Below are 25047 nucleotides of genomic sequence, written 5' to 3' on the forward strand. Positions count from 1 at the left end.
GAAAGAAAATGCCTCTGTACTTGTTATACCCTACCCCTAGGTATTCTATAAGAACCATGGACTCATGAACGGAAAAATATACTAACCCATTTCAATCGTATATTTTATGGAAGGGAATCTCCGCCAGGACATGCATGCTGCTAAATGACATTGCTATGTTATTTACTTACATATGCGTTCTGCAACATTGCAACTGCATTTTAGGGAATTTCCGCCAGGACATGCATGCTGCTAAATGACAAAATGCATATTGCCTTGTGTTATTCGTTTTAAACTAAATGCAACATCCATGCGTCTTTGTGTTACCTTCCATCCGTTAGTGGCACATACCTTGCATCTTTCGTCACTGCATGTATGTAAAACGCATATTCTTGCGTGTAAATGGCAAATGCATCCATTCTGTGGCATATTAAAATGTTTATGTGAACAAGTTCTAAGTGTTTTGTACGTTTTACTTTCTGAAATTGATTAAATCGTTCCTCCATTATACTAACACATGCATGTTAACATTTCGTTGTTGCCCGTTGTTTTTTGTTTTTGATATATAGGTCCCTGTTGTAGACCTTTTCCATGTAGGTCCCTACTTTAAATTCATGGATTCTTAGTATTGCAATGACTGAAATTTATGCAAGGCGAAAACAGTGCTAAGTAAGCAGTAAGCAGCACGAAGTTAATCAAATGCGACTTTAACATTTGTAATATGAAATTCGTAGAAAGCTGGGAACAAGTATTTCCGGCAGTTTCCGTAAAATCAGTGAACCATGAACGGTGTTTTATTAAAAAAGTACTCATAATTTCCAGCTGTCCAGGGACGTAATTTCCACCGAAAACAACACAAGTAAGTTTAGACTCTCTCACCGTTTAACCTACGGAAACTACCGAACACGCGAAGTTGCTGTCGAGAGTGGTCTCCCGTGTATACTAATTTGCGCTAAAATTTTTGCTTTTTGTTGGTTCCCTGTAATGTTGTAATGCACTACCGTGCTTAAATTTTTGTTATACTGCAAGTTTAAATATTTATTAAAGCCATGTGTTTTAGTATATTATTTTTGCCGGGAAACTGTAATATAAACAAGTACCAAGTGGTTGCAAACATCACTAAATTAAATGTTAAATCCAAAAAGCAGTAACAATCAAGTTATGAAAATTTCGGAATATTTATAAGTCACAACGTTGTTAATAGCTCGTTACATTCAGTAGCAATAACGTCAAATACGCGTAAGAAAACATAGAATACAGTTAGTAATAGCATGAGTATACATTTCAATATTGCAGTAAGCAAACAAAAAGGTTGAACGCACTTGTCAATTACATGTAAGAATAACCGATATTCATGGAAGGACTGTTGTCTTAGCATTAAGAAGCATTAAAGATGAATTTCTTGTAAGGCAAATGTAAGAAACTAAAATGCGCAATGTTGCAGAACGCATATGTAAGTAAATAACACAGCAATGTCATTTAGCAGCATGCATGTCCTGGCGGAGATTCCCTTCCATAATATTTCTCACTTAAAACGCGCAGACCCGGGAATGCGTACCTAGTATATCGAACAAGCGATAATTTATCTTCCATCGTGTACCAGTCACATTGTCTCAATATTCCATATTGCAGAGATGCTCCACATATTTATGGTTTCGTCAACGTTACAGAAAAAACTTGCGTGAACTCCCCTAATGAACATCCGGTCTAGAGGTCACAGCAGTGTGCACATGTTTGGCGAAACGTAAACACACAAAATCAGAATGCAAAATATTCACAGTTATACAATAAAACTCGAAATGATGAATGAAATTCATCTTGTATATGATTTTGAACTTGAAATCATACATTGGTAAACATCTGTTCTGTTTATTTAATTCATTTTACTCATTTATGCTGCATATACACATTTTAGCGTACACGTGTAGTAAAATGACGACTGACACATTTTCACATCAGCCCATCAGAATGGACGTGTAATCTAGACCGGAACTTCACCAGGGAAGTTCAAGCAAGTTTTTTTTGTGTAACGTTGTAAAGCTATAAACCACGCGTTGTTTTTTTAAGATAAGAAGTATTGAAGAAATGTGACCGGTACACAATGGAAGATAAATTATCGCGTGTTTAATATCAATAGTACACATTTACCGAACTGTGTGTTTTAGGTATGAAATTTACGATTGAAATGGGTTAGTATATTTTCCCGTTCATGACCATGATTCTTATAGAATACCTAGGGGTAGGGTATAACACGTACAGGGGCATTATCTTTCTGGTCTGGTGCCAGTGAGTTTACCTGATAAAAGACACCGATATGTGTTTACAATGGATCACAGTGACATACTGGCAAAATACCTAAAAACCGTTTATTATGTCAATTATCTAAAACATTCGGGAGCCATTGTTACTTTCGTAGATTTCGAAGCATATATTTCTTCCTAATTATACAAGACCTGAAAAAGGACAAATTACTCTAGACTTAATCAAAATAGAAATGAAATATTTTGAAATGTGTGGGCAAAGCTACGCAAGATCATGAGTGCCAGGTGTGGTATCTCTCGGGGTGTTTGTTTTAGGGTCGATCAGAGAAGGTGAGGAAACCGAGCCGAGCAGTGTACGAACGTAGATCATTTCAAAACTTTGAACATTTGCCTTGATGCTCGAGCCCCTACGACCAGAAAATGTATCTATAACATATATGGACATAAAAGTATATGTCCTGGCTACAGTTTGGCATTGGGAGTCTCTACATGCCGGGTACCAGCAAGTACCATATAGGCAGATGTATCCACTTTTAGAAGGCAGCAAAATGACTTCAAAGTTTAGATGTTTAGGAGCTATACTAATAGCAATTTAACTAATTAATATTTTTACGTTTCACAGACAGACTTACTTTCAAAAGGTTTTAGTGAGTCGAAATTTCGAGATATCAAGTCGAGATTTCGAGTTAGGTATCTCAAAATGTTAAGGTAGTTTTGGAAATATCTAAGTAATAACACTCATATGGCGCTTATGCTCTTCTGTACTTTCTTGCTTTTTGCAACAATAATATAATTCTTATCGATAAGTTCTTTACAAAGATGTATGGTGAAGCTTGTTACGGAATATAAGACATAAAAACAGTAGACCTTATAAAACAATAGATACGGTATTATATAAGTACAATCTAATGACACATGATTGATACATGACTGATAAACAATTTTAACGAATGAATCGGACCGCGACCATCTTGATACAAATTGAACTACAAACGTACCTTAATTCTATAAGAACGCACCCTGATCTTTCAAAAAAAGATATTTTGTATTGTTCCATCAAGCTATTGATTTGGAATAACAATTAATATACAATCCTGATGAAGTTCTAGATAAGACCGAAACCGGTCGATTTATTAAAAATGGTCGCTTATACCCCGGTGTGTGATGTGTTGTTTTTCCATCATGTCCTACACATTGTTTAAGTCGTCACATTGTCGGTTTTTAAACTGAATTAGGAATAATAGTTATAAAATATACAACCAGACATTTTTTTAGCTGGAATAAAATGGACAGATGTGATTTATAGATGGCAGACGACACTTTATTTGTTGGGGATGTTGTATGTCTGTACTCGGCGGAGTCGTACGGTTTCGTCTTTTCATCTCAGAGCAGGTAACTTAAATTTTCTTTGTTTGTCTTTTTTTACCAAATTAGTACTCTCCGTCATTAGTTTATGTTAATTTATTTAAGGTCTGTTATGAAACAAGTTCATTTATTCCGAACACCTCATACCCGATGGTATTCCATTGTCATGAGGGTAGGAGAGAAGAGACCAGTTACCTATTTTATTGTGGTAGCTACTGGTACAATTTAATGTCTTTGGTATGAGGTAAATGACGCAACCGCCGTTAAATGTCGCAAGGTTGACGTTAAATGTCGCAACCACCGCTAAATGTCGCAAAACCATCTGCCGCTAAATGTCGCACCACCGTTGCCCACCGTTATATGTCGCAACACTAACGCTAAATGTCACATTTCCTACCTGACACTGTGAAATATATAAACAATTCCTTGTGTATATTTTAAAATTTCATTTTACGTAATTAACGTGAATCTTCAATAATAAAATAATGTTATTAATGTTAGCTTTAAGCCCGACGGAAGTCATACTCATACATTCTTGTATACTTTTTCGAGGGAAGAAGAAGTAACAGATTCATGTTAGGCAAACTATTAACTTACTAATAAGTGTTGTTACATATAGTAACAAGAGGGCCTTGGTGGATCGCTCGCCTGAGTTTCATACCTTGCATGAATAGTCACGCAAAAAAAATATCTGTGAAATTATTTTATAATAGGGTCAGTGTTTTAGAACAGAAATATTTTGAAGTTTCTACTAACTAAATACGATTTGGTACTGGCGTTGAGTGTGTCGGGGTTGGGTATGGATGGGGAACGGAGTGAATGATGACATAGAAATCTAAGACACAAATACTATGGCAATTAATAGAAAATATATTTATATTTTTTTTGAAGAGGGAGGGGGGGGGGGGGCGGCGGCGGAGAAAGGAGGATAATGTGGGCAGAGAGAATGCCCGCTAGTACCTGAAATAATGTACAGAAGGACACATAGGATCTTCCTTCGCCATTGAAGCTAGATAGTCGCCTTATGACTTTAAATGTAAACCTCCAACAAAGAAGCCATGACTCATTAATAGAAAATCTTCGTTTTCTACAGCTACACTGGTACAAAACACTGTAACACTGTTTAGGTTAACTGGCTTCGTATTGTCGCCCGTCGTATCACGTGTCGAGCGTCGCACCGTTGAGCACCATGTTGCGTAACAGGCACGGATCGTTGCCCGGGTCGAGCCCCTACCAACAGTTGGCTGAAAAGTGACCTGTACTCATCAAAGTTGCACCCAACTATTTTGAAATAATATTTTCTCAAAATTTAGACCCTAAACGCACCAGAGGCCAACATTTCACACCTATATTTCAAAAGTTCCCAGGAGGAGAACCCCTGAAAATCCCCCCCCCCCCCACAATTACCTATAAATTAAGACAAAAAATGCTCCAGAGGCCACCATTCAGCATTTCATACCTGTAAGAGATAATTGAACAGGAAAAAGAGCACAGAAATACGACTTTTTTATTCAGTTCAAGTACCATTTGAAAACATCAGCCCTCATCTTCACAGCCTCTACTTATAAATTGAAGAGTTGCAAATGAAAAAAATAATTATTAAATGTGCACAGTATGAAAAGATTATTCAAAATGGTATTGTCCGTACTCTATCAAACTATAAAGCACCATCCTAGAATATTATACCGTCATTTTTTTGTTTTCACATTAATGACGATACAAATAATTGAAGTTTATTGCAGAAAATTTAATAAATAAATATATACACAGGTACATTCAATCAAGTGATCGTCATTAAACGCAGTTGATTATTTTGGAACATTCTATTCTAACATGCATACTAGTCTTTTTAAACACAACTGTATACATCAATAGATCATCTACTGCTTGAAAAGCTCGAAAGATATGGCACTAGCCGTATAATTGAGGAAATAATTAAAAGATTTCTCTATGGGTGTTAAAGTAACTACTCAAATAAGAACTGACATGACCCCTGCCAAACCCGCTTAGCCAAGTGTCAATCACTACCCATGTTGACCTTGCGGACGGACGGAGGGATACATGCACGAACACATATTGCTCTCTATATATCTTCATTTCATGAAAAAGGTTCTTGTAATTATAAAATTACACGTCGTGTCTTTCACGAACTCACTGATAGATTGAATGTCGGGAGTGGCGGTGAAGTGGTGCGTGCGACGTTCGACTGGGTGCCATAACGACGTTCGGCACGGCAACGTTTGGTAGGGTGACGTTCGGTGGAGCGCCATAACGACGTTTGTCGTTGTGTCGTTGCGGCAGAACGAAATGACGAAATGGCAGAAATCTGCCACCATAGAAATGTGTTAAACATAATGTTTATTATACCGAAAACCCCATTGTTAGATACTTAACAAACTGAAACGGTAGTCTTAATTTTTTCTTGTTCTTTTTCTGATTAGTAACAAATACACGCATTTTTATCTAATTCTTTATAAACATCTACCGTCAATCGCCTGACCGCGTGTTCAAAATAAATCCCTGAATGTCTGTAAAAATTTTACATTGAGTGTTTACTTGATATTTAATAAATATTGTTAATCATCAACGATTTAAAACAAAATTAAACATGAACTTACTGATTTGCGAACTTTGTCGCTTTCTCGTTATCCTCACTTTCTTTACAAGCTGTAATGTAGAAGAATTTTCTTACTCAGTATAATAGGGTAATATAAGTTGTAGGAACAACAGGCATTGAGAAGTCTGGCATGTAACCACACCCCGAAGTAACGGTTGGCGTGTGTATAGTCTGTGACACTGTTTGCAAGTCCTGTTGTGTCCAACCGGAAGTAACAGATGGCGTGTGTATAGTCTGTGACACTGTTTGCATGTTTTGCATGTTCTGATGTGTCCAACCCGAAGTAACAGATGGCGTGTGTATAGTCTGCGACACTGTTTTCACGTTCTGTTGTGTAGTCACTGGCTAAACAAATCCCGCTGTAACATCTGGCACCTGTACAGTCTGTGGCACTGTTCCCGTGTTATGTTGTGTTTGAATACAGTCTTGTTGGGATGTATGATCAAGCCCCATTGACCAGTGCTGGTGCAATAGAAATTGTTGCGTTAGGTGCCGGGCGTCCAGCTGCTGGTTGTGTAGAATATTTTGGGTTAGGTCGTCTTACTTGTTTTGACTGGATAATGGATCTCAATGGCATTAAAGGTTGATTGGCTGTTGGCCGGCTGGCCAATGAATGTTTGCGTCTCGGCATCATGTAAACGGACAAAGAAAATAGGTTATCGACAGGAAATAAATACTGTAGATCAAGTTAAACGATAAAATTAATGTAACAGACTTGGTTCGAACCAAAGGCCAACTGTCAACGGCGCCAGCAGCCGAGACCGGCCGCAGTACCAGGGACAAGTTGATTTTTGTTTAATAGTGCATCGCAAAATCATCCAATGGATTAATTACATTAATTACAATATAGATTTTGTGTCATAACAACTAAAAATTGAAAAGCATTTCTGCCAGGATTGAGAACTCGACTGCACAGTGCCTTGCACGACCGCATGCCTCTTTTAAAATTTCATCAAAATTGCAAAAAACATTAAAGTATTGCAAAATAAACAATGTGCAACATCGAAAGTGAAACACAATACACCTTAATCCACCATATTTGACAAAAACAGAAACCCCGTTAAAGAAGAAAAATTGAAAATTGGGTAAAGCAAATTTTTTCCTGACCTGATGGATTCTCCAGTAATTCGGAAGAGGGCGCTGTAATCTAATTGCAGCAAAAGTATGACGTCATTTATGAATAACTCCTAAATGACAAATAATATATAGAGGATATTTGTTTGTTTCAGTGTAAGATCGGAATATATTTCACTGAGTGAACACAGCCACGAGTGAAAGTGTAAATTATTGTGTTCACGATCTTACATTGAAACAAACAAATTTTCTTTTTATTTTATGTAGAGAAGCTATTTTCAGTGATTTTAAACAAATTATATCCAGCTATATGTAATACTCACGTTATTCAGATTTGGAAAAAAAATCCCATACACATACTGATAAAAACGGTGGAAGTATTTTATGAATACTGTCAAATGCTGACAAAATCTTAGCCATATTTTTATTGTAAACATAAATAAATATTTTTTTTTTGTGCTTCAAGGCGTTCATTCTAGCTTTGATGGAAAATATATTATAAAATATATATAAAAAATCAGAAAATATATTTAAAGTAGGAGGTAGTTCGAACCACTCTTTTTCTGAACTACAAGTAGATATTTAATTGTTTAAATATGACGAAAAGCTGGATGCAAAATGAGATCTTCAGCATACAAGCTGCTTACCGTCAACGCTTAGAACGCAAAGACGTGGCATCGTCAAGTATAATGTTTGGCGTTACGCTAGATGGCGCTGAATTACGCTTTCTTAACCTTAAATGTATTTCAGTTCTGTACACAATGGAGTGGCTGTGGGATCCAGACAGGATAAGCACAATCCGAACATGAAGGACCAGAACTGTTAGTGACTATACATGCAAATATTTACGTTTTGTGTAAAAATGATAAGTATGGCGTTTGTGTTAAGTAGACTCGACTTTTTTATGTTTGCAAGAGGTTAGTGGATCTACCCAGGCTTCAGTTTATTACTATAAAAATTATATGAAGGTGAACCTCCAAAATTAAGTTGGGAAGTTATCATACATTGTATTACCTGCATTTTACCGATTTTGAACATGATCGAGAATAGAAGTAATATTTTTAAGTTTCTAGCATATCTTTTAGTTTAAATGAGCTGCCTTAGCTTGATTTGAAATACTTGAAATATTTATGTTCTGTACATAGTGCTGTCATTTGAGATATGTGTTGCCAATCGATACAAATTGAACAAAAAGGCTCGGGAACTCCAGTCTAGGATAGATGAAAGGCCCGATGACTATACACTGCGAAGTCGATTTCACCAGGCTCAGGTAGGAAAATGCACGTCGAATATTGATAATTTCGTATCTTCTATTTATTACTTGATTTTGTCAGTCTGATATGAAATTTACATTCCTCAGTGTTAGATTAGACCAGAAGAAATTAGAAAGGCGTTACTATTTCGAAAGCTAAAGAGATGCCTTTAACTCATGATGTTATAGCATCTTAATCAAAATAGTAAACTCCTGGCTGGGGCACACGAGGCACGAGGAATCGAGGTTAATCAAATTTCAAAAACGTATCTTCATGTTTCGGATCAGTGATTTTAGTGGCCTTTGATTTTTTGTATTTTACCTTGTCTGCGCAATGCTCCGATACCACCAGGAAGAATTACACCAAACTTAATAAAAGTGATCATTGCCAAGTCTAAATGTGCTTATCGTCGACATGTTCCAGTTCGGTGATTGTCATCAGAGTCATGGTCCTTGATTTTTCAAATCTTGTGATGATGTTTTGGCAACTTTTCTTATATTTCGGGTCGGATGTCCACCAAACCTTACAGAGGTGATCAGTGCTTAGCCTAACTGTGCACATTGTCAGCTTGTTCTATTTCATTGATTTTCAGTGGAGTTATGATCCTTGATTTTTTGTTGTGTTTTACAGAGTTTACACTACTTGACGTAAACAATTGGGCTGCAGTTCACAAAACCTCACGGGTGATCAGTGTGAATCGTAATTGTGCATATCATGGGCATGTTCCGGCTTAATGATTTTCAGCGGAGTTATGACCTTCGATTTGTCAAATTCTATCATGTTTTTGCTATTTCTCCTGTACAACTGGTTGGAATTCATCAGTCTCAAGCCTAGATATGTACATCGTTAGAATGTTACGGTTCAGCGGTTTTTACTGAAGTTATGGTCCTTAATTTGTGGCATTTTAGAATATTTGCGTAATACTGAAGTGGTTGGAGCAATACGTTTTTTTTGTGACAAACAATCTCTAGTTATTTATTGAGACTGCACATGTCAGCAAACCCAGTCGTCCATATCGAGCAATAGACTAATTACCTAAAACGTACAACACACACTATATATATACGAACTGTATAGAAGAAGACTTGTCTGGATGTTATGAATCTATTGCTTAATGATCCAACCTTCCCCAACCTTTTCAATCTCCTTCAAGACTTTGTTATTTGATTGCCAATGTTAGGATGTCCACAAAGGTTCAACTGCTGACTGCTTCACACCAAAGAGGTGAAAAATGGTAATGTTATTTTAACTGCTTGTTTGTTAGTATTCAAAAGGAGATAAAAAAAGCCAATCTAAATATCTGTCAGTAGATACCATGTTGGCCGCACAACATCATGCAAGCTCATGTCCATTGTTATGTATATGCGGCGTCAAATAAAACTGATCTCTTATCTTTATCTTTCAAGCTTGCAGCAAAGGCTGAGACGGAGGACAACGATTTAGAACAGAAACGACAGCAAGGCAAGAAATTACTCTATGGACAGGTTATACAGGTAAAGTAGCCTTGCTTTCAGAAGGAATTACTTTGTGAAAATGTTATACAGGTAAAGAAGCCTTGCTTTCAGAGGAAGTAACTCTATGGACAGGTTATACAGGTAATAAAAGGTAGTCTTGCTTTCAGAGAAATTACCCTATGGACAGGTTATACAGGTAAAGTAGCCTGGCTTTCAGAGAAATTACTCTATGGACAGGTTATACAAGTAAAGTAGCCTTTTTTTCAGAGAAATTACTCTATGGACAGGTTATACAGGCAACATTGTCTTGTTTTAAAAAGGAAATTGCTCTATGGACAGGTAAAGTAGCCTGACTTTCAGAATAAATTACTCTCTGGACAGGTTATACAGGCAAAGTAGTCTTGCTTTCAGAAGAAATTACTCTGTGGATAGGATATACAGGTAAAGTAGTCTTGCTTTCAGAGGAAAATCTCTCTGCACACAGTTTATAGAAGTTAAGTAGCCTGACTTTCAGAAGAAATTACTCTGTTGAAAGGTTATACAGGGGTAGAAGACTTGCTTTCAGAGAAATTACACTATTGACAGGTTGTACAGGTAAAGTAGCCTGGCTTTCAGAATGTGGATATTGGACGTATTTCCCTTTTTAAAATAGATTTGCTTCACGTCTTCTCAAATTTAGCACACGCCATGACCTAATGAATATAATGTGTAAGTAAAAGCTGAAGAAAAAAGAGAATACATCAAAGTCTTTTATTCTGGTTTTCAGATTTTCGTTGTTTAATTATTGTACCTGAAACATATGTTTACTCCAAAAACATGACTGTATATTTCATTGTAGATAAAACAAAGATTTACTCTGTTTATTCATAGCTAAGCACATATTTACTCTAAAATATATATATATATCTGTTTAACTGTAGCTGAAACACAGACTGAAACTGAAAATTATACAGGTTTAATTGCAGCTGAATGAAAATCATACATGTTTAATTTAGTTTAAAGAATATTTATTCTAAATATATACATGTTTAATTGTAGCTGATTGAAAGTCATACATGTTAATTGTAGTTGAAACAAATATCTATTCTAAATACAAACATGTTTAATTCAAACTGAATTACATATTTACTCTGAAATACAAAAATGTTTAATTGTAGCTGAAGCATAGATTTAGTCTAAAATACATACAATTCAGCTGAAACTTAGATTTACTCTGAAACACATACATGTTTAATTGTAGCTGAACACAGATTTACTTTGAAATACATACATGCAGAACAGATTTACCCTGAAATACAAAAATGTTTAATTGTAGCTGAAACACAGATTTACTCTGAAAACATTACCATCGATTTCATAGTAGCTGAAACACAGATATACATGTTTAATTGTAGCTGAAACACCCAGATTTATACTCTGATAAATTTTTACTGAGCAATGAATATACATTTATGTATTTACTTTCTGAAATCACAAACTAGTTAATTTAATTGTTACTGAATCAACATGTTAAGTGTCTGAGAGATACAATACATGATAATAATTGATTTACTCTGATATACATACATGTTTAATTGTAGCTGAAGCACAGATTTACTCTGAAATACATACATGTCAGTACATCAGCAACCTCTCCAACGGAAGGTAAAAACATGGCGGTAAGTTTGGAGAGAATATATTTCTAGTCTACCCAGTCTTGAAGCATATTTTATTGACTTCTACGTGGATGTGTTTGTTTTGAAAATTTCCTCTTTTGCAGCGGTCGATATAACTTGAAGCAAATCTGTTGTTATTTTTAGTCAGAGAAAATTGATAGCGCATTCACTGTTTAACTGCAATACGTCGACTTGTCTTTAATTTATTTTCCCTAGCCGCCCGTATGGGCAAGAACACGTGCCATTGCTTGTATCATCGAAAACAACGGTTACGTTACTGGCGGAAAAGCAACAATCTGTTGCAAAATCGAGCAAACTTCAATTCATTTACCGACTTAAATGTAACTATTGATTTTCAACGTACCGTTAATTTGGCAGCAAAAATATAACATTAACATCATCAATTTGCAAAACAAATACATCCACGTAAAATGCTTTAAAGTGTGGTAAAACATGGCAAATTCCTTCTTTTAAAAATTGAAAAGAAAATCACAATACACATTTCCTTTTGCACAGGAGTATATAATAAAAGCTGCCATTGCATAAGGTAAAAGAAAAATAAATAAAAAGGCATTTACTCTTTATGTTTTCAAAGATTCTTCTTTGTAACAAAAGCTACGTCAAACTTAACACTGTAACATGTAAAATGTTTTTGAAGGCTTAACAGATAAGGGGCAGTGAAAGTACTAGTTTTTCAGATTTTCGATAAATTTATTATAAAGGAAAACAAATGTATATGACACGAAAATCCTAAATTTAGGGGTCCTTAAAATACATACATGTAAGACCATGAAATGTTACTTGTGTTTGGGTAACAAAACGCCGTACATAAACATGCATTATATTGCTTTTACCTTTAAAATTTAGTTCAGAGAAATAAATGTATTTTGCTTATTACTTATAAGGTTGTCCTGCACCCATATAATGCAAAACATGCCCAGTTCAAGATTATGCCAAGGTACAAGGTCAAGGCCGAGGGTGACGTGGTATGTATAATTTCTTTCAGTCATAAATTTGTCTACATGAATGTAGCATGGCGATTTTAAAAACAATTTGTGATACTTCAGCAAAGAATGCTGCAATGTGTAATGTAAAAAATGACAATTACAAATTAAAAAACTACTTCATTTTGAAGAAAGTAATTTTTAATTTGAAGAAGCTTACACATTTTGTGTGTTCTTTGCTGTTCCAAAATTCTTACAACAGGTAAAAGTCTTAACATTCTCTCGGGAATTCGATTAGAAACATTTGTTTTTCACAAGGATAAATCAAAAAATGAATTTTGTTGATTGGTGTAAAGTGAGAGGGAACAGTTTAAAGTACGACTGAAACCCGGCTTTCTCAACGAAATTTTAAAGTGCCTCCAAAATTCCTTTCCCATGTATGTATTTTCACTTAAGTTTTAGTTTTTTAGATTTTTATTTTTACTTCTTTTAACTGCGACTCCGGTTGTGTCAATCTTGTACATATAACATTGCTTAGTACTCTCGATATGTATTTCATATGTCTTTAAAATCGAATTCCGATTATCTCAAAGTCCATTATCTGGACAAGTATATGAAGCTAAGGCTAAACATTTAACGAAAATCACCTTAAACCTAGTGTGACTTTTTAAGTCGAATTCCGATTATCTCGAAGTAAAAGGCTCGGTCCATTAGACATTGAGATACCGGGTTTCAACTGTATTACCAGACAATATCCTTATCGTTGTTACTTTAAAATTTAAGGTACAAGAAGGTGATCAGCTGGTGTTTGAGAGCGTGAAATCCCGGGGACAATATCTCCATGTGTCCAAAACATTGTTTGGTGGACAATCAGTATATCAGAAAAGGTAAGCCAGAAAGATTGTGCCATATGTCATGCATTCTACCTTAGATTTATTTTTCATCGAATTGCAAGCATTTATATCTTTTATTTGAGATTTCAGACTATGCAAACAGCAATTTTATATTCAAATCCCATTTTGTTACTTTGTAAAAGCTTACTTTAATGGAGTACCGAAACCTATTTTTAGAACGTGAAATAGAAAGTATAGTATTTTCGTCGGTTTTTCCATACGTCAAAAAATCACCGGATGTAAAAAATCAACAAAGGCGATCACAAGCAGTTGTTCCGATATTTCGATATAATAATTATAGCTAACTTGAATGTTTTCGTTTACGAAGTGCGATTATTTTTCCAAATAATTGTTAGTCGTTTCTGTCTCGGTTTTTGACATTGTTTATATCAGGAAATAGCTGTTTGCGCATGCGCCCAGGTTAACTGCTATTTTTATAATTGCTTTAGTTTAGTGGTTTCGTTGTATTTCTCATCGATTTTAAACGAAATCTTTGAAACAACCTCCATAACTCTTGGTTGCATTTATGGTTTCTGAGTGGTGGGTCCCAGGTGCATTGGAGCAAGTGGTGTCACAGCTGATACAGTCTCTTATAGTCCTACTTATAGAGCGGCTATGTACTTAGTTTTATTTATGTATAATTGAATTGTAAACTTGCATGTTTGCATAAAGATGAGACTAAAATAAAAAATAAAACAATACATGCATGCACAACACAACACAACCACAACCACAACATAGTATACACATACACACAACTTCAGTACACACACGCACACACACACACACACACACACACACACACACACACAAACATGCACCACTTGAAATGAACACAACACAATATGCAACACAATACACTTGCAATAGTTTTACTGTGATTTTAATAGTGTAATGTACTATTTTTTTAAAAAAAAAAGTCTCTTGTAATTCTATATAGAATGGCCATTTACTTGTATGATATGTGATTTTTTATTGTTTGTATATGTGTATAAAATGTAAATGGATGAGACTCTAATAAAATAAAATATATTGAAAGCATGCCTATTTTTACTGCTTCAATATTGAAACAAAAATTGACCACATACAAGTAGAGCATTTTTTTCTGTAAGGAAATTTAATTGTTCTGTGGAAAGTAGCTTTAAGTAAGCCTTGATTTTCCTTGGCAAGTTGGTTATAATCGCTGCCCTTTGTAAGTTTGAGCGGATCGATCTTTCTCAATCAGATTCTGTTATTGGAACAATCCGTTCATAGAACCTAGGGAAGACCAGTGGATTTACCAGCCTGAAATCTCAATTAAGAACATATTTTAAACGTTTTACCTGCACTTGTACATACTTGCGCGCCTTACACAGCCTTGTACATATCGCACTGTACGACAGTGCCCCCAGAGTGGGATTTATGTACATCATCGGAAGAAGAAGAAGAAGAAGAAGAAGAAGTCCTCCAAAGGCAAACTTTATAACCCCAGCTGTGTCTGTTTGACAGATAACGGTGCTAAGGTTAGGGTGGTAACACTGCACACTGGCAAACAAAAGACTTAGCAAAAGATGCTCTAGACCATCAGTGAAGCCTAAATAAAATCAGTATATGATTTATTAAAATATTATTACTTATTACCTGAACTTTGTATATACTTTAGTTACAAATGTTCGTCAGTAAAATCACAGACGAAACATCTGTTATTTTCAGCTATGAGCTAAACTTATCAGTACAACAGTCAGGCTTTGCAATTTATCGAAAATATAGGGCTTCACCTGAAGATGAGAAAAAAGTTAAGGTAAGTCCTCACAACTTCATACCTGGCAACCCTTCACGCAATAGCCTCATTTTTACAGAAAGATAGACTGCTAGGGAGGTAATAGTCTGTGTTCAGACCCTATGTTTTGTTCACAGGAGATAACTCCTGAGGCTATTCAAATTTTGTATAATTATGTCCCTTTTCTTCTCAAAACATAGATAATCAGAGCCAAAACTGATGAAGTTAGAATATATAAATTTTTAAAGAATTTTTTTTTTTTTCTTAAAAAAAAAAAGATTATCTAGTCGGTAGCCAGACAATCGCTGCGGGAAGTAGTAGTTAAACTTATCGGTATAACAGTGAGGGTTCGCAGCCTGTCAGAAATATACGTTTTAACATTAAGAGGAGAAAAAATGTCGAGATTAGTCCTCATTTGACACAAATCGGAAAGATTGTTTCATTTATCCAGACATATTACTTGTATAGAGCTGAGTAATAATGCATTTAAGTGAGTAACTATACCGTTTGCTTGTTGATTTAGATTGGAAATATGGTGAGATTTTATCACAAAGAGATGGAAGCGTATTTGGTGGCAGAGGGACTCTTCGATTATGATATTACAGAAGATGGTATGGTGTGGTTTCTGTTGTCTCAATATTCTAAAGTTTAATACTTTTAACTGTATTACTGGTCAATACCTAATAACAATGATATTTCATTTAATTATTGATTAAAGACAGTATGAATACAATCATCACTTTAAATAGCGTCATTTGGTGGAATAATACTTTGAAATGATGTATGCATTTTTTATTCCAGTGCATCTCAGATGCCGGCCTGTAGAACCATCGAACCCCAAGAGTATGTTACCAAGCTCGTCTGCTATTACATTCTGGCAGATTGAGCTACAGGAAGGGTGTGTAGCTGGTAAGTTTGTTGTCAAGGTGTATGCAGCTTGTAAGTTTGTTGTCAAGGTGTGTGCAGCTTGTAAGTTTGTTGTCAAGTGGTGTGTAAATGGTAAGTTTGTTGTCAAGGGGTGTGTGAATGGTAAGTTTGTTGTCAAGGGATGTGTAGCTGGTAAGTTTGTTGTCCAGGGGTGTGTAGCTGATAAGTTTGTTGTCAAAGGGCGTGTAGCTGGTTAGACTGATGTCAAGGGGTGTGTAGCTTGTAAGTTTATTGTCAAGGGGTGTGTAGCTGGTAAGTTTGTTGTCAAAGAGTGTGTAGCTGGTAAGTGTGTTGTCAAGGGGTGTGCCGCTGGTTAGTTTGTTGTCAAAGAGTGTGTAGCCAGTAAGTTTGTTGTCAAAGAGTGTGTAGCTGGTTAGATTGTTGTCAAGGGGTGTGTAGCTGGTAAGTTTGTTGTCAAAGAGTGTGTAGCTGGTAAGTTTGTTGTCAAGGGGTGTGTAGCTGGTTAGATTGTTGTCAAAGAGTGTGTAGCTGGTAAGTTTGTTGACAATGGGTGTGTAGCTGGTGAGTTTGTTGTCAAAGGTTGTGTAGCTGGTAAGAGTGTTGTCAAGGGGTGTGTAGCTGGTAAGTTTATTGTCAAAGAGTGTGTAGCTGGTAAGTTTGTTGTCAAAGAGTGTGTAGCTGGTACGTTTGTTGTCAAGGGGTGTTTAGCTGGTATATTTGTTGTCAAAGAGTGTATAGCTTGTAAGTTTGTGGTCAAATGGTGTGTAGCTGATTAGATTGTTGTCAAGGGGTGTGTAGCTGGTAAGTTTTTTGTGAAGGGGTCTGTGGCTGGAAAGTTTGTTGTCAAGGCGTGTGTAGCTGGTAAGTTTGTTTTCAAAGGGTGTGTAGCTGGTAAGTTTGTTGTCAGGGGTGTGCTGCTGGTAATTTTTTTATCAAGGGGTGTGCAGTTGGTAAGTTTGTCAAAAAAAGAAAGGAGTATCACCATTTGTTGCCAGATTGCGTTTCGGACCTCCGACGGCCCTCTCTGAAGTTCTTATTTGACTAAAGCCCTAGTATGTTTGTTTTCCGTATTCCTTTTTTCTCAAAAATACCATCTACTCATTTTTTGTGATATTTCAAAGGGATTTTTACTAATTAGAATGTATTAAACAATGGAACCAAACGCACATGAAACGCATACTGCTTTATTTCCAGTTCAGTTTGATGTTCACATTTTGTTTGTATTAGATAGTTTCAGCTTGATTCTGTTGAAAGCTTCAAGGTTATTTGAATCACTTTCGAGTCCACCAGTACTAGTATCATTGGGGAAAATATATGCTCGCTCTTTGTCAGGATACGAGTTATATGACCCAGGGAAGTGCCTACGCCTTTAGTATCTTGAACAATGAAATGGGCCCAATCGCTAAGGTGACTATGTCTTAGATTAGCTGACAAACGATATAGAATGTCCTTTGTTAAACGTATAGCTGGTGAGACCAAATATCTCATACATAAAGTTTCCTCTGGCTACCTTGCCTAAATGATTCGTGTACCAACGATTCGTAAATGATTTCAATTATGAGCTAGATAATTTCAGGGATCAGGCAAATCACTAAATGTTTCAAACTATCAGTCTTCAATTAATAAAAAATAGCTCAAACTCCTATAGGCTGGAGACTCTATACTTGACTGACCTTTTTATTGAAGTTCCCGTCAGATCAACAAAAACGAGTCCTATCGCATAGGTGCTCGGCCTCTGTTCTTTAAATTGAAGTTGCAACTCTATATGATTGCCCTGACTCCTGGATGCTCAGCGCCTATATGCTATCACATGTAGCATTCAACTACCATATGGGTATATCCCCGATGCCTTGGCTGTACTTCGCCAATTAAACACTGAACCGTCTATAAGCTGGAACTCTCCTACTATCTCAGTAGATTACCAAACTCTGGTTCTCTGTCTCAGCTTTCCGATGCTCACCCTATATTTGCTATCGTCTATAGCATTCAACTACCGTTAAGGTAAATTTGTTTATTTATTTATTTGGGTTTTACGGCGCACCAACAAAGTATAGGTTATATGGCGCCAAACAGGACTACAAATTTTGGTTTCACATCTTATTTACATCGAAATAAAAACATGAGGTATGGAATCAAAACGTTCAGGTAAAACTCCTATGCCCTGGCCATATAGCTCGAAACCTTTTTGAAATTCTGCAACTCTTCTTTAGTCTTTGAACTTCAAACGTCTTCTTTTTAATACTTTATCCGCCCTGACAGGGTAGTTGCAATAACTTCCTTATCAAGGTACTGGGATAAATTATTAGTTTAATCCTCGATGTGTCTTCTTCTATCGCTGGATACAGAATGATCTCTCTGTCATTCATCTACCTATTTATACCTTAGCAGACGTGAGCTTTGATTGGTGTTATTTATAGAACTTGTTTCTGATTGGTCCAAATTTGTACATAGCATTTCACAACGGGTACTTCCTCTAACAAATATCTGGTTCCCTTTTACTATTGTATATGACATAATGTGTGATGCTGGGATCCAGCTATCAATAAAATGAACCCAAATCAACCACAAGTGACCCAAATCCTATTATTAACAGCAATTCAACAATAATTATAGCAATTATAGCATGAAAAGGGAGTCAAGCACTATCTGTGCTTATGTGTGACGTTATCAATATATCAAACGTACACATTATTCTGACACTCTTCTCATAAAACTCAGTACATAATTAAACAAGCAAGTGACTAAATTGTTGTTTAGGTTTATACATACCTACTTACTCAGTGTCAAAAAGTAGGACCGGGAGACAGCCAACAAAGGCTATCTATGGGTTCTAAGCTGAAAAAAAAACAACTCATAAGCAAGTTCTCCTTAAAATTAAGATACGTTCCATATGCTCCTAATGTATTTACCTAGAAAAGATAAAACAGTGCAACCTTTGTAGAAAAAAACCGAAAGCTGAATATTGTTCTTTGCACATACAGAGGTTGTTATTTTGGAATGCTTAACTTCTAAAGAAATTGATCTGTTGTGTGAGTAAAAACAAAATGTCTTTGCCTTGACAACTACCTAGGGAGGCCGTTCAGAATGATGTTTAAACTCTGTCGGCAGTTGTAGTTAATTCTAATATGTACCTACTGAATTTTCTGTCTGAACTGCAGCTTGCAAACAAAATCCTTTATTCAATCCCCACCTGATACGGAAAAATAGCTGATTGTAGGGCAACTTGCTTTAGTCGTGACGTCAAATATGACCCTGAGAAATAACGTAATGATGGCGTCTCGACGTTTCATACGACAAAAAGTTCGCCGTTTCAAACTAGAGTTTTGGTATTACAGATAGAGGTGTATAACAAACAGAGCATTAAACTGTATCTTGATCTTCAATGATGCATTCGGCTGTAGTATATTCTGGATTGTCTTGGCACCTTTTTATGTTAAATATGTTTGATTTCCAAGTCCCGGGACAGTTAACCCGAATAGCTGTGACTGGATTTGATGTTATTGAGAATAAATCAGAATACTTCATAACAAAAAGCGTATTTGACAATACTCTTTCCTTTTTTGTTAAAGATCATTTCGAAAGTAACATAGCATAATTTTATATGACTGCAAATTATTTGCAAATTAACAGAAAATTTTACTACAGGTGGGATTTTACATTTCGAACAACAGTGTAAATTGTTGCACATGTGTACCAGAAAATATCTATGTGTGGAAACGAATAAGCAAAGTAACGTGGAAGGTAAATACAAAGTGAACTTGACCTCAGACCACCTGGACCCTAAATCTGTCTTCAGATTACACCCAGTGAACAAGGTAAGTTAGCTCAGATTTGTTCGTTACGTGAAACTGACCTTTGCATGTACGTGTGTCTGTTTTTCTGTAGGATATATAAAGGTCAGGCATTGAAAACTATGTAAGATATTTGAAAGGCACGTTATAAATGTGGTTATAAGAGGACAGCTAGATGAGTCTGCTTTTTAAATCTTTAAAAGTTTTGCCTTTTCGCAAAATCCCAGTATTACTGGGAAAAAATGCAAATGTTTCTTGTATATGGAAGTTAATGACCGTATTTAGTTTTTGAGCGATTTTTTTTGTAAAATCGGAGTCACACTTTCTTTGGCTAAAAGTAGAAAATGATAAGTTAAACACAACTTCCCTGAATACATACAAGAAAGCTAATGCGCCTCGCCAGGTTGGACGGAGGTATACTACCCTATATCAAGATCTAGATGTCTCGCGTCTTATGGTGGATAAGGCAAAATAGTCTAAGAGTGAACATACGCGAATCTCGCAATTAGATTTAAATAGTATATGAGCCGCGCCATGAGAAAACCAACATAGTGGCTTTGCGACCAGCATGGATCCAGACCAGCCTGTGCATCCGCGCAGTCTGGTCAGGATCCATACTGTTCGCTAACAGTTTCTCAAATTCCAGTAGGCTTTAAAAGCGAACAACATGGATCCTGACCAGACTGCACGGATGCGCAGGCTGGTCTGGATCCATGCTGGTCGCAAACCCACTATGTTGGTTTTCTCATGGCGCGGCTCATATGATGTTAAAATATCATTTAATGTCATACGATCATGCCATGTTTATTAGCTCAATATGAAGAATAACAATAAATAATACGACGATACTGTTACTGTTGCAATGCATATAGGAAAAATATCAGAAACTTGACCATGGATTTATAATGAAATTCTAAGGAAACTTTGAGATGGGGGATATCTACGTTGTATTCCCGATCGTCAGTCCAGTTAGTTTAGTAAGTATATTGCCTAGACGAGCCAGACAATATCAATCATACGAATATTGAAAGAGGCGTATGTTCTCCCAGACAAGACAATACCATTCATCCGAATCCTGGATGACGCGAGTGTTCTCCCTTATATGCGACAGATGGCGTTATCATTCATTCACATAGATTTATGCGGAAATGTTTTTTTTTTCAGTTACTTGTACAGAACGAGTTCATACTAGTAAGGAATCCAGAAAAGCTTGTTTGGTGACCTTATCGCTGTTTAATATACATGTACCTGAAATGCTGTTGAAGACAAGAACTTTAACAATTGATATAATATTTAATTTTATAGGATAGTGACGATATACCTGAAGGCAGTCACTGTAGAATAGAACATGTTGTATCAGGACAGTGGTTACATGCTTCTACAGGTAGTATCCAAAAGTAAACTGTAAAATACAGCTACATTCGCATTATTTTGCATCGTCCTTACAATTTGAATAACTGAATAAAGAGTGTGTTTCTACATATTTCTTTGACAAAATGAGTGAGTTAAGACGACAATCTATATAATAATTGTCTCTCTTTCCATTCCTCTCCATCAATCATATTTAAAATCACCTTGGTCAATGTTAGTATATATTCCCCACCGAATCCACCCACCAGTTAATGAAAAATTACCAATAAAAATAACTTTTCAATTTTCCCAGAGTCCTCCGGTAAATTCTTTTTTTTTCAGCTGAATACATAAGGAATCAAGTGAAAGCTTTGAATAAAGAGAGCAGATCTTTGGGTTCGCTGAAATGGAGCACAGCTCACATGAGAAAGGTAGATTTAAACATACATAATTTTATTATATACTTAATTAAATTCTGTCAAAATACAGCTTGTATTTCACAAGTAAATATGAACACTCAGAAAAAAAATCCATATTGTACCTTTTGTATTGTATTATTAGTTACACTGCTTGTTGGTGACAGGATACGGGATATACGCTGTCGAGGAAATCCTGATATGGATTTTCGAGACAGCGTATATTCCGTATCCTGTCACTAACAAGCTGTGTAACGATTTTATCTTGCCGACTACCCTTTACTGACATGCTATAATCTAGTATTTTGTAAATTAACAAAGCTACTTACAGTGCAGACTGGAATCCTTCAATCTTTTGTTTGGTCATCATGTTTTGTTTATAGTTGATTTACACCAGCTATAAAACGCACAATGACCTGTATTTTGATTAAATCACAAATTACACAGGTTATGAACTGGTTTATATCAGAAACTTTCTGTTCCATCCTTTTGAAAATCACCAGATTTCACGATCACAAATGTCTTGAAACTTCGGTTTTCATCCAGTTTCCTGTTAAATCATTTATCTTGCACGTAGATTAAATGATCCTACAACAAACTGCTGAGTAACAAATATGTCAATTCCTTTGTTTTACGATGATTTAACTTAAAATAAGATTTCAACGTCCGTGTCTCCCATACAGAGTTATTCCGCTTTTACGGCTAACTTTTGTCAAAATTTACTCTCGGAAACGATACTATCGCTGGAGCTAATTATTAATCTGATTTGATTCAATGACGCCAGCGATGCGGTAGCCATTTTGTTTTAATCAAAATTCATATCTGAAATGTACTAGCAGGATATGGAATATATCCTGTCTCGACGTGACGTCTATTGACCAGTAGAAATGCAAGAAACTTGTAGGAGGCAAGATAAAGTTCCATATTGTACCTTTTGTATTGCATGTTGCTGGACTACTTTTATTTAATATGAATGACCTTTCACAGTTTATAAATATGATATATTCGCTTATTCAAGTCACATCATTGTACAACATTGCATTATACATTCTATGCAATTCCTGCTATAAGTACAATGTCATTCAAGATTTGAATTATAAGAGACTGTTTACAATGTAAAATAACAAGTCTTTCACCACATCTTGACAAAAATGTACAGAAACTAAAAGTTTAGAGACAATCATTATTCAGGAATAATAATAATTTTCAGAGTGTAGTTATGCCTAAAATTTACCTAAAACTAAAACCTGTAAATGGTTATTTCTTTTTAAAAATATGCACATAATTAAGAAATGATTTCATCTACAGTAAAAGAATAATAATTGTCTCTAGACAGACTTAAAAATAACTGAATATTGTATTTATAAACATGTTTAGCAATATGTACATATAAAATCTAAACAGTTTGAAACCAACCTATCTACTACATATATAAATGTTCATACATGTACCTTCGTCTTAAAATATAAAAGCAGGTTTTGGCTAGTATACGAATATGACTTTGACTAGAAAACAAGTATTTAAATTGGTCAGAGTTAGACAACCTTGAAAAACTTTTATTTGATGAACATATGTTATCAAACAAACCTAAAATTCTTATGTCATCATATAACTGACATTCCGTGATTACATGAAATTCAGACTCAACCTTGTTAATACAGAATGGACACAATCGTTCATGTAACGAAAGTCTTTCATATCTGCCAGTTTCGATTCTAATTGGTGCTACACCGCATCTAAATTTTGCTAGTCTAAAAGCAGATCTATGTGTTCTAGATATAACCGTTTTACAGTATTCTTCAACATTAAATTCAGTTTTAAAAAGTTTGTATGTTCTCAATTTACTTCCACCAACATCAACATTACTGCTTCCAATATCTGAGTTTTTTTATTTCTCCAGTCTTTAACAAATTTTTCAATTGCAGTTTTCTATACCTTTTCAACAATACTTTGTTTAGACGCTACAACGTTCAGAGTACACAATTCATTACATTTGTTTTTTTGATACCATTGCTCGACTCTATAACACCAATTCTTACATCTATTACTACTTGCATGAAAAGTATAAACAAATATTCTATTGTTTAATCTAGTAGCTGACATTTTACAAAGCCTAAACCATAAATTAGTAATTGATGACATCTGTCTTACTGTTGTTGGTTGCCGACCTATATTCCCAATAGCATCTATGCATAAAAACTGACGAGTACCCTAAATGGCAGTGCCTTAGGCAGTAATAGACCAAACTAAAGAGTCGAAGAGTTTAGAAAACACATTGTAAGGCATTCCATCAACTAACTTGTATTTTTTGGCGGTCAGCAAACCTAGTGCTCTACTGGCAGACTGTGCCACAAACTTGGCCGTTGTATAAAAATTTAAGTATTCATCCAAGGTTAAACCTAGATAAACATATTTATCAACAATATTATAATGATGTTTTCCCACACTTGAAATTGAAACTAGTTCTTTCAACACTCCTTGTTCTAAAGTGAACAATATTACTTTTTGTAACATTAATACTTAAAATAAAAAAGTAGAAAACCCATTATTTGTTGTGCATTCATAAAGATGGTCTAACATCTTTTGTGAATCTTTTTCATTTTCTGCTACTAAAACCACATCATCTGCATATAACAAAAACATATCTTCTCACCATTTCATACCTCAATACCGAGGTCTAATGCCTTCAATTTCAATGCCATATATCATTGATAAAAAGGTTAAAAAGAATAGGTGACAGACCACAACCTTGTCTTAATCAAGACTTAACCTCGAACCAATCTGTATACATTTTATTTATTCTCACACACGATGATACATTATTGCAAAGTGACTTTATGGCTTTATACATTCTACCATTTATTCCCATATGTTTCATTTTTTTCCAAAGAATGTCTCGACGGACTGAATCATAGGCTTTTCTAAAATCGATAAAGGCTGAAAATGTCTGAAGTTTATATTCTAGTTTCAACAAGATTAGTTAGAGTTGATAGGTTATCTAATGTACTTCGGTCCTTTTTGAATACATTTTGTTCATCTACTAAAATATTATTTGATTCAGCCCATCGAGACAACCTTTGACTTACATAACTGTACAACTTGTAATAATTGATGCAAGAGAAATTCCTCTATATGACATAGGATCTCTTACATTTAAAACAGAGGATTTTGGAATAGGGTTAATGATGCATCTTCCCCAGCTTGTTGGTATCAGGCTTGTTCTAAAACAAACATTAAATAGCGCACACAAAAACTTCATTTAATTCTATTTTGACATCGACAAACATTTAAGATTTCGTTCGATAACAAAACAACAAACAAACAGGTGGACGTATATAATAAAAGGGT

The 25047-nt window shown here is 35.4% G+C and overlaps 1 protein-coding gene across 4 annotated transcripts in view; it reads left to right on the forward strand.

The window, feature by feature from the left end:
• The window catches only part of LOC123555928 (inositol 1,4,5-trisphosphate receptor type 3-like), a 125864-nt gene that overhangs the window by 9952 nt on the left and 90865 nt on the right, over window positions 1-25047 (forward strand). For 3 of the 4 annotated variants that reach the window (XR_008371689.1, XM_053548125.1, XM_053548128.1), the window contains exons 1-13: window positions 3363-3632; window positions 8047-8117; window positions 8442-8566; window positions 9956-10042; window positions 11584-11661; window positions 12564-12644; window positions 13386-13489; window positions 15188-15275; window positions 15778-15865; window positions 16056-16163; window positions 19788-19957; window positions 21239-21317; window positions 21626-21714. Coding sequence is in view for 3 of the 4 variants with exons in the window: in XM_053548125.1 (XP_053404100.1) it covers window positions 3547-3632; window positions 8047-8117; window positions 8442-8566; window positions 9956-10042; window positions 11584-11661; window positions 12564-12644; window positions 13386-13489; window positions 15188-15275; window positions 15778-15865; window positions 16056-16163; window positions 19788-19957; window positions 21239-21317; window positions 21626-21714 (1254 nt within the window). In the remaining variant the exon portion in view is untranslated. Of the gene's footprint in view, window positions 1-3362; window positions 3633-8046; window positions 8118-8441; window positions 8567-9955; window positions 10043-11583; window positions 11662-12563; window positions 12645-13385; window positions 13490-15187; window positions 15276-15777; window positions 15866-16055; window positions 16164-19787; window positions 19958-21238; window positions 21318-21625; window positions 21715-25047 lie in introns of those variants that run through there. The other variant, XM_053548126.1, reaches the window with a different exon arrangement.

Source organism: Mercenaria mercenaria, chromosome 7, assembly GCF_021730395.1.
Source record: "Mercenaria mercenaria strain notata chromosome 7, MADL_Memer_1, whole genome shotgun sequence".
NCBI classification, from domain to species: domain Eukaryota; kingdom Metazoa; phylum Mollusca; class Bivalvia; order Venerida; family Veneridae; genus Mercenaria; species Mercenaria mercenaria.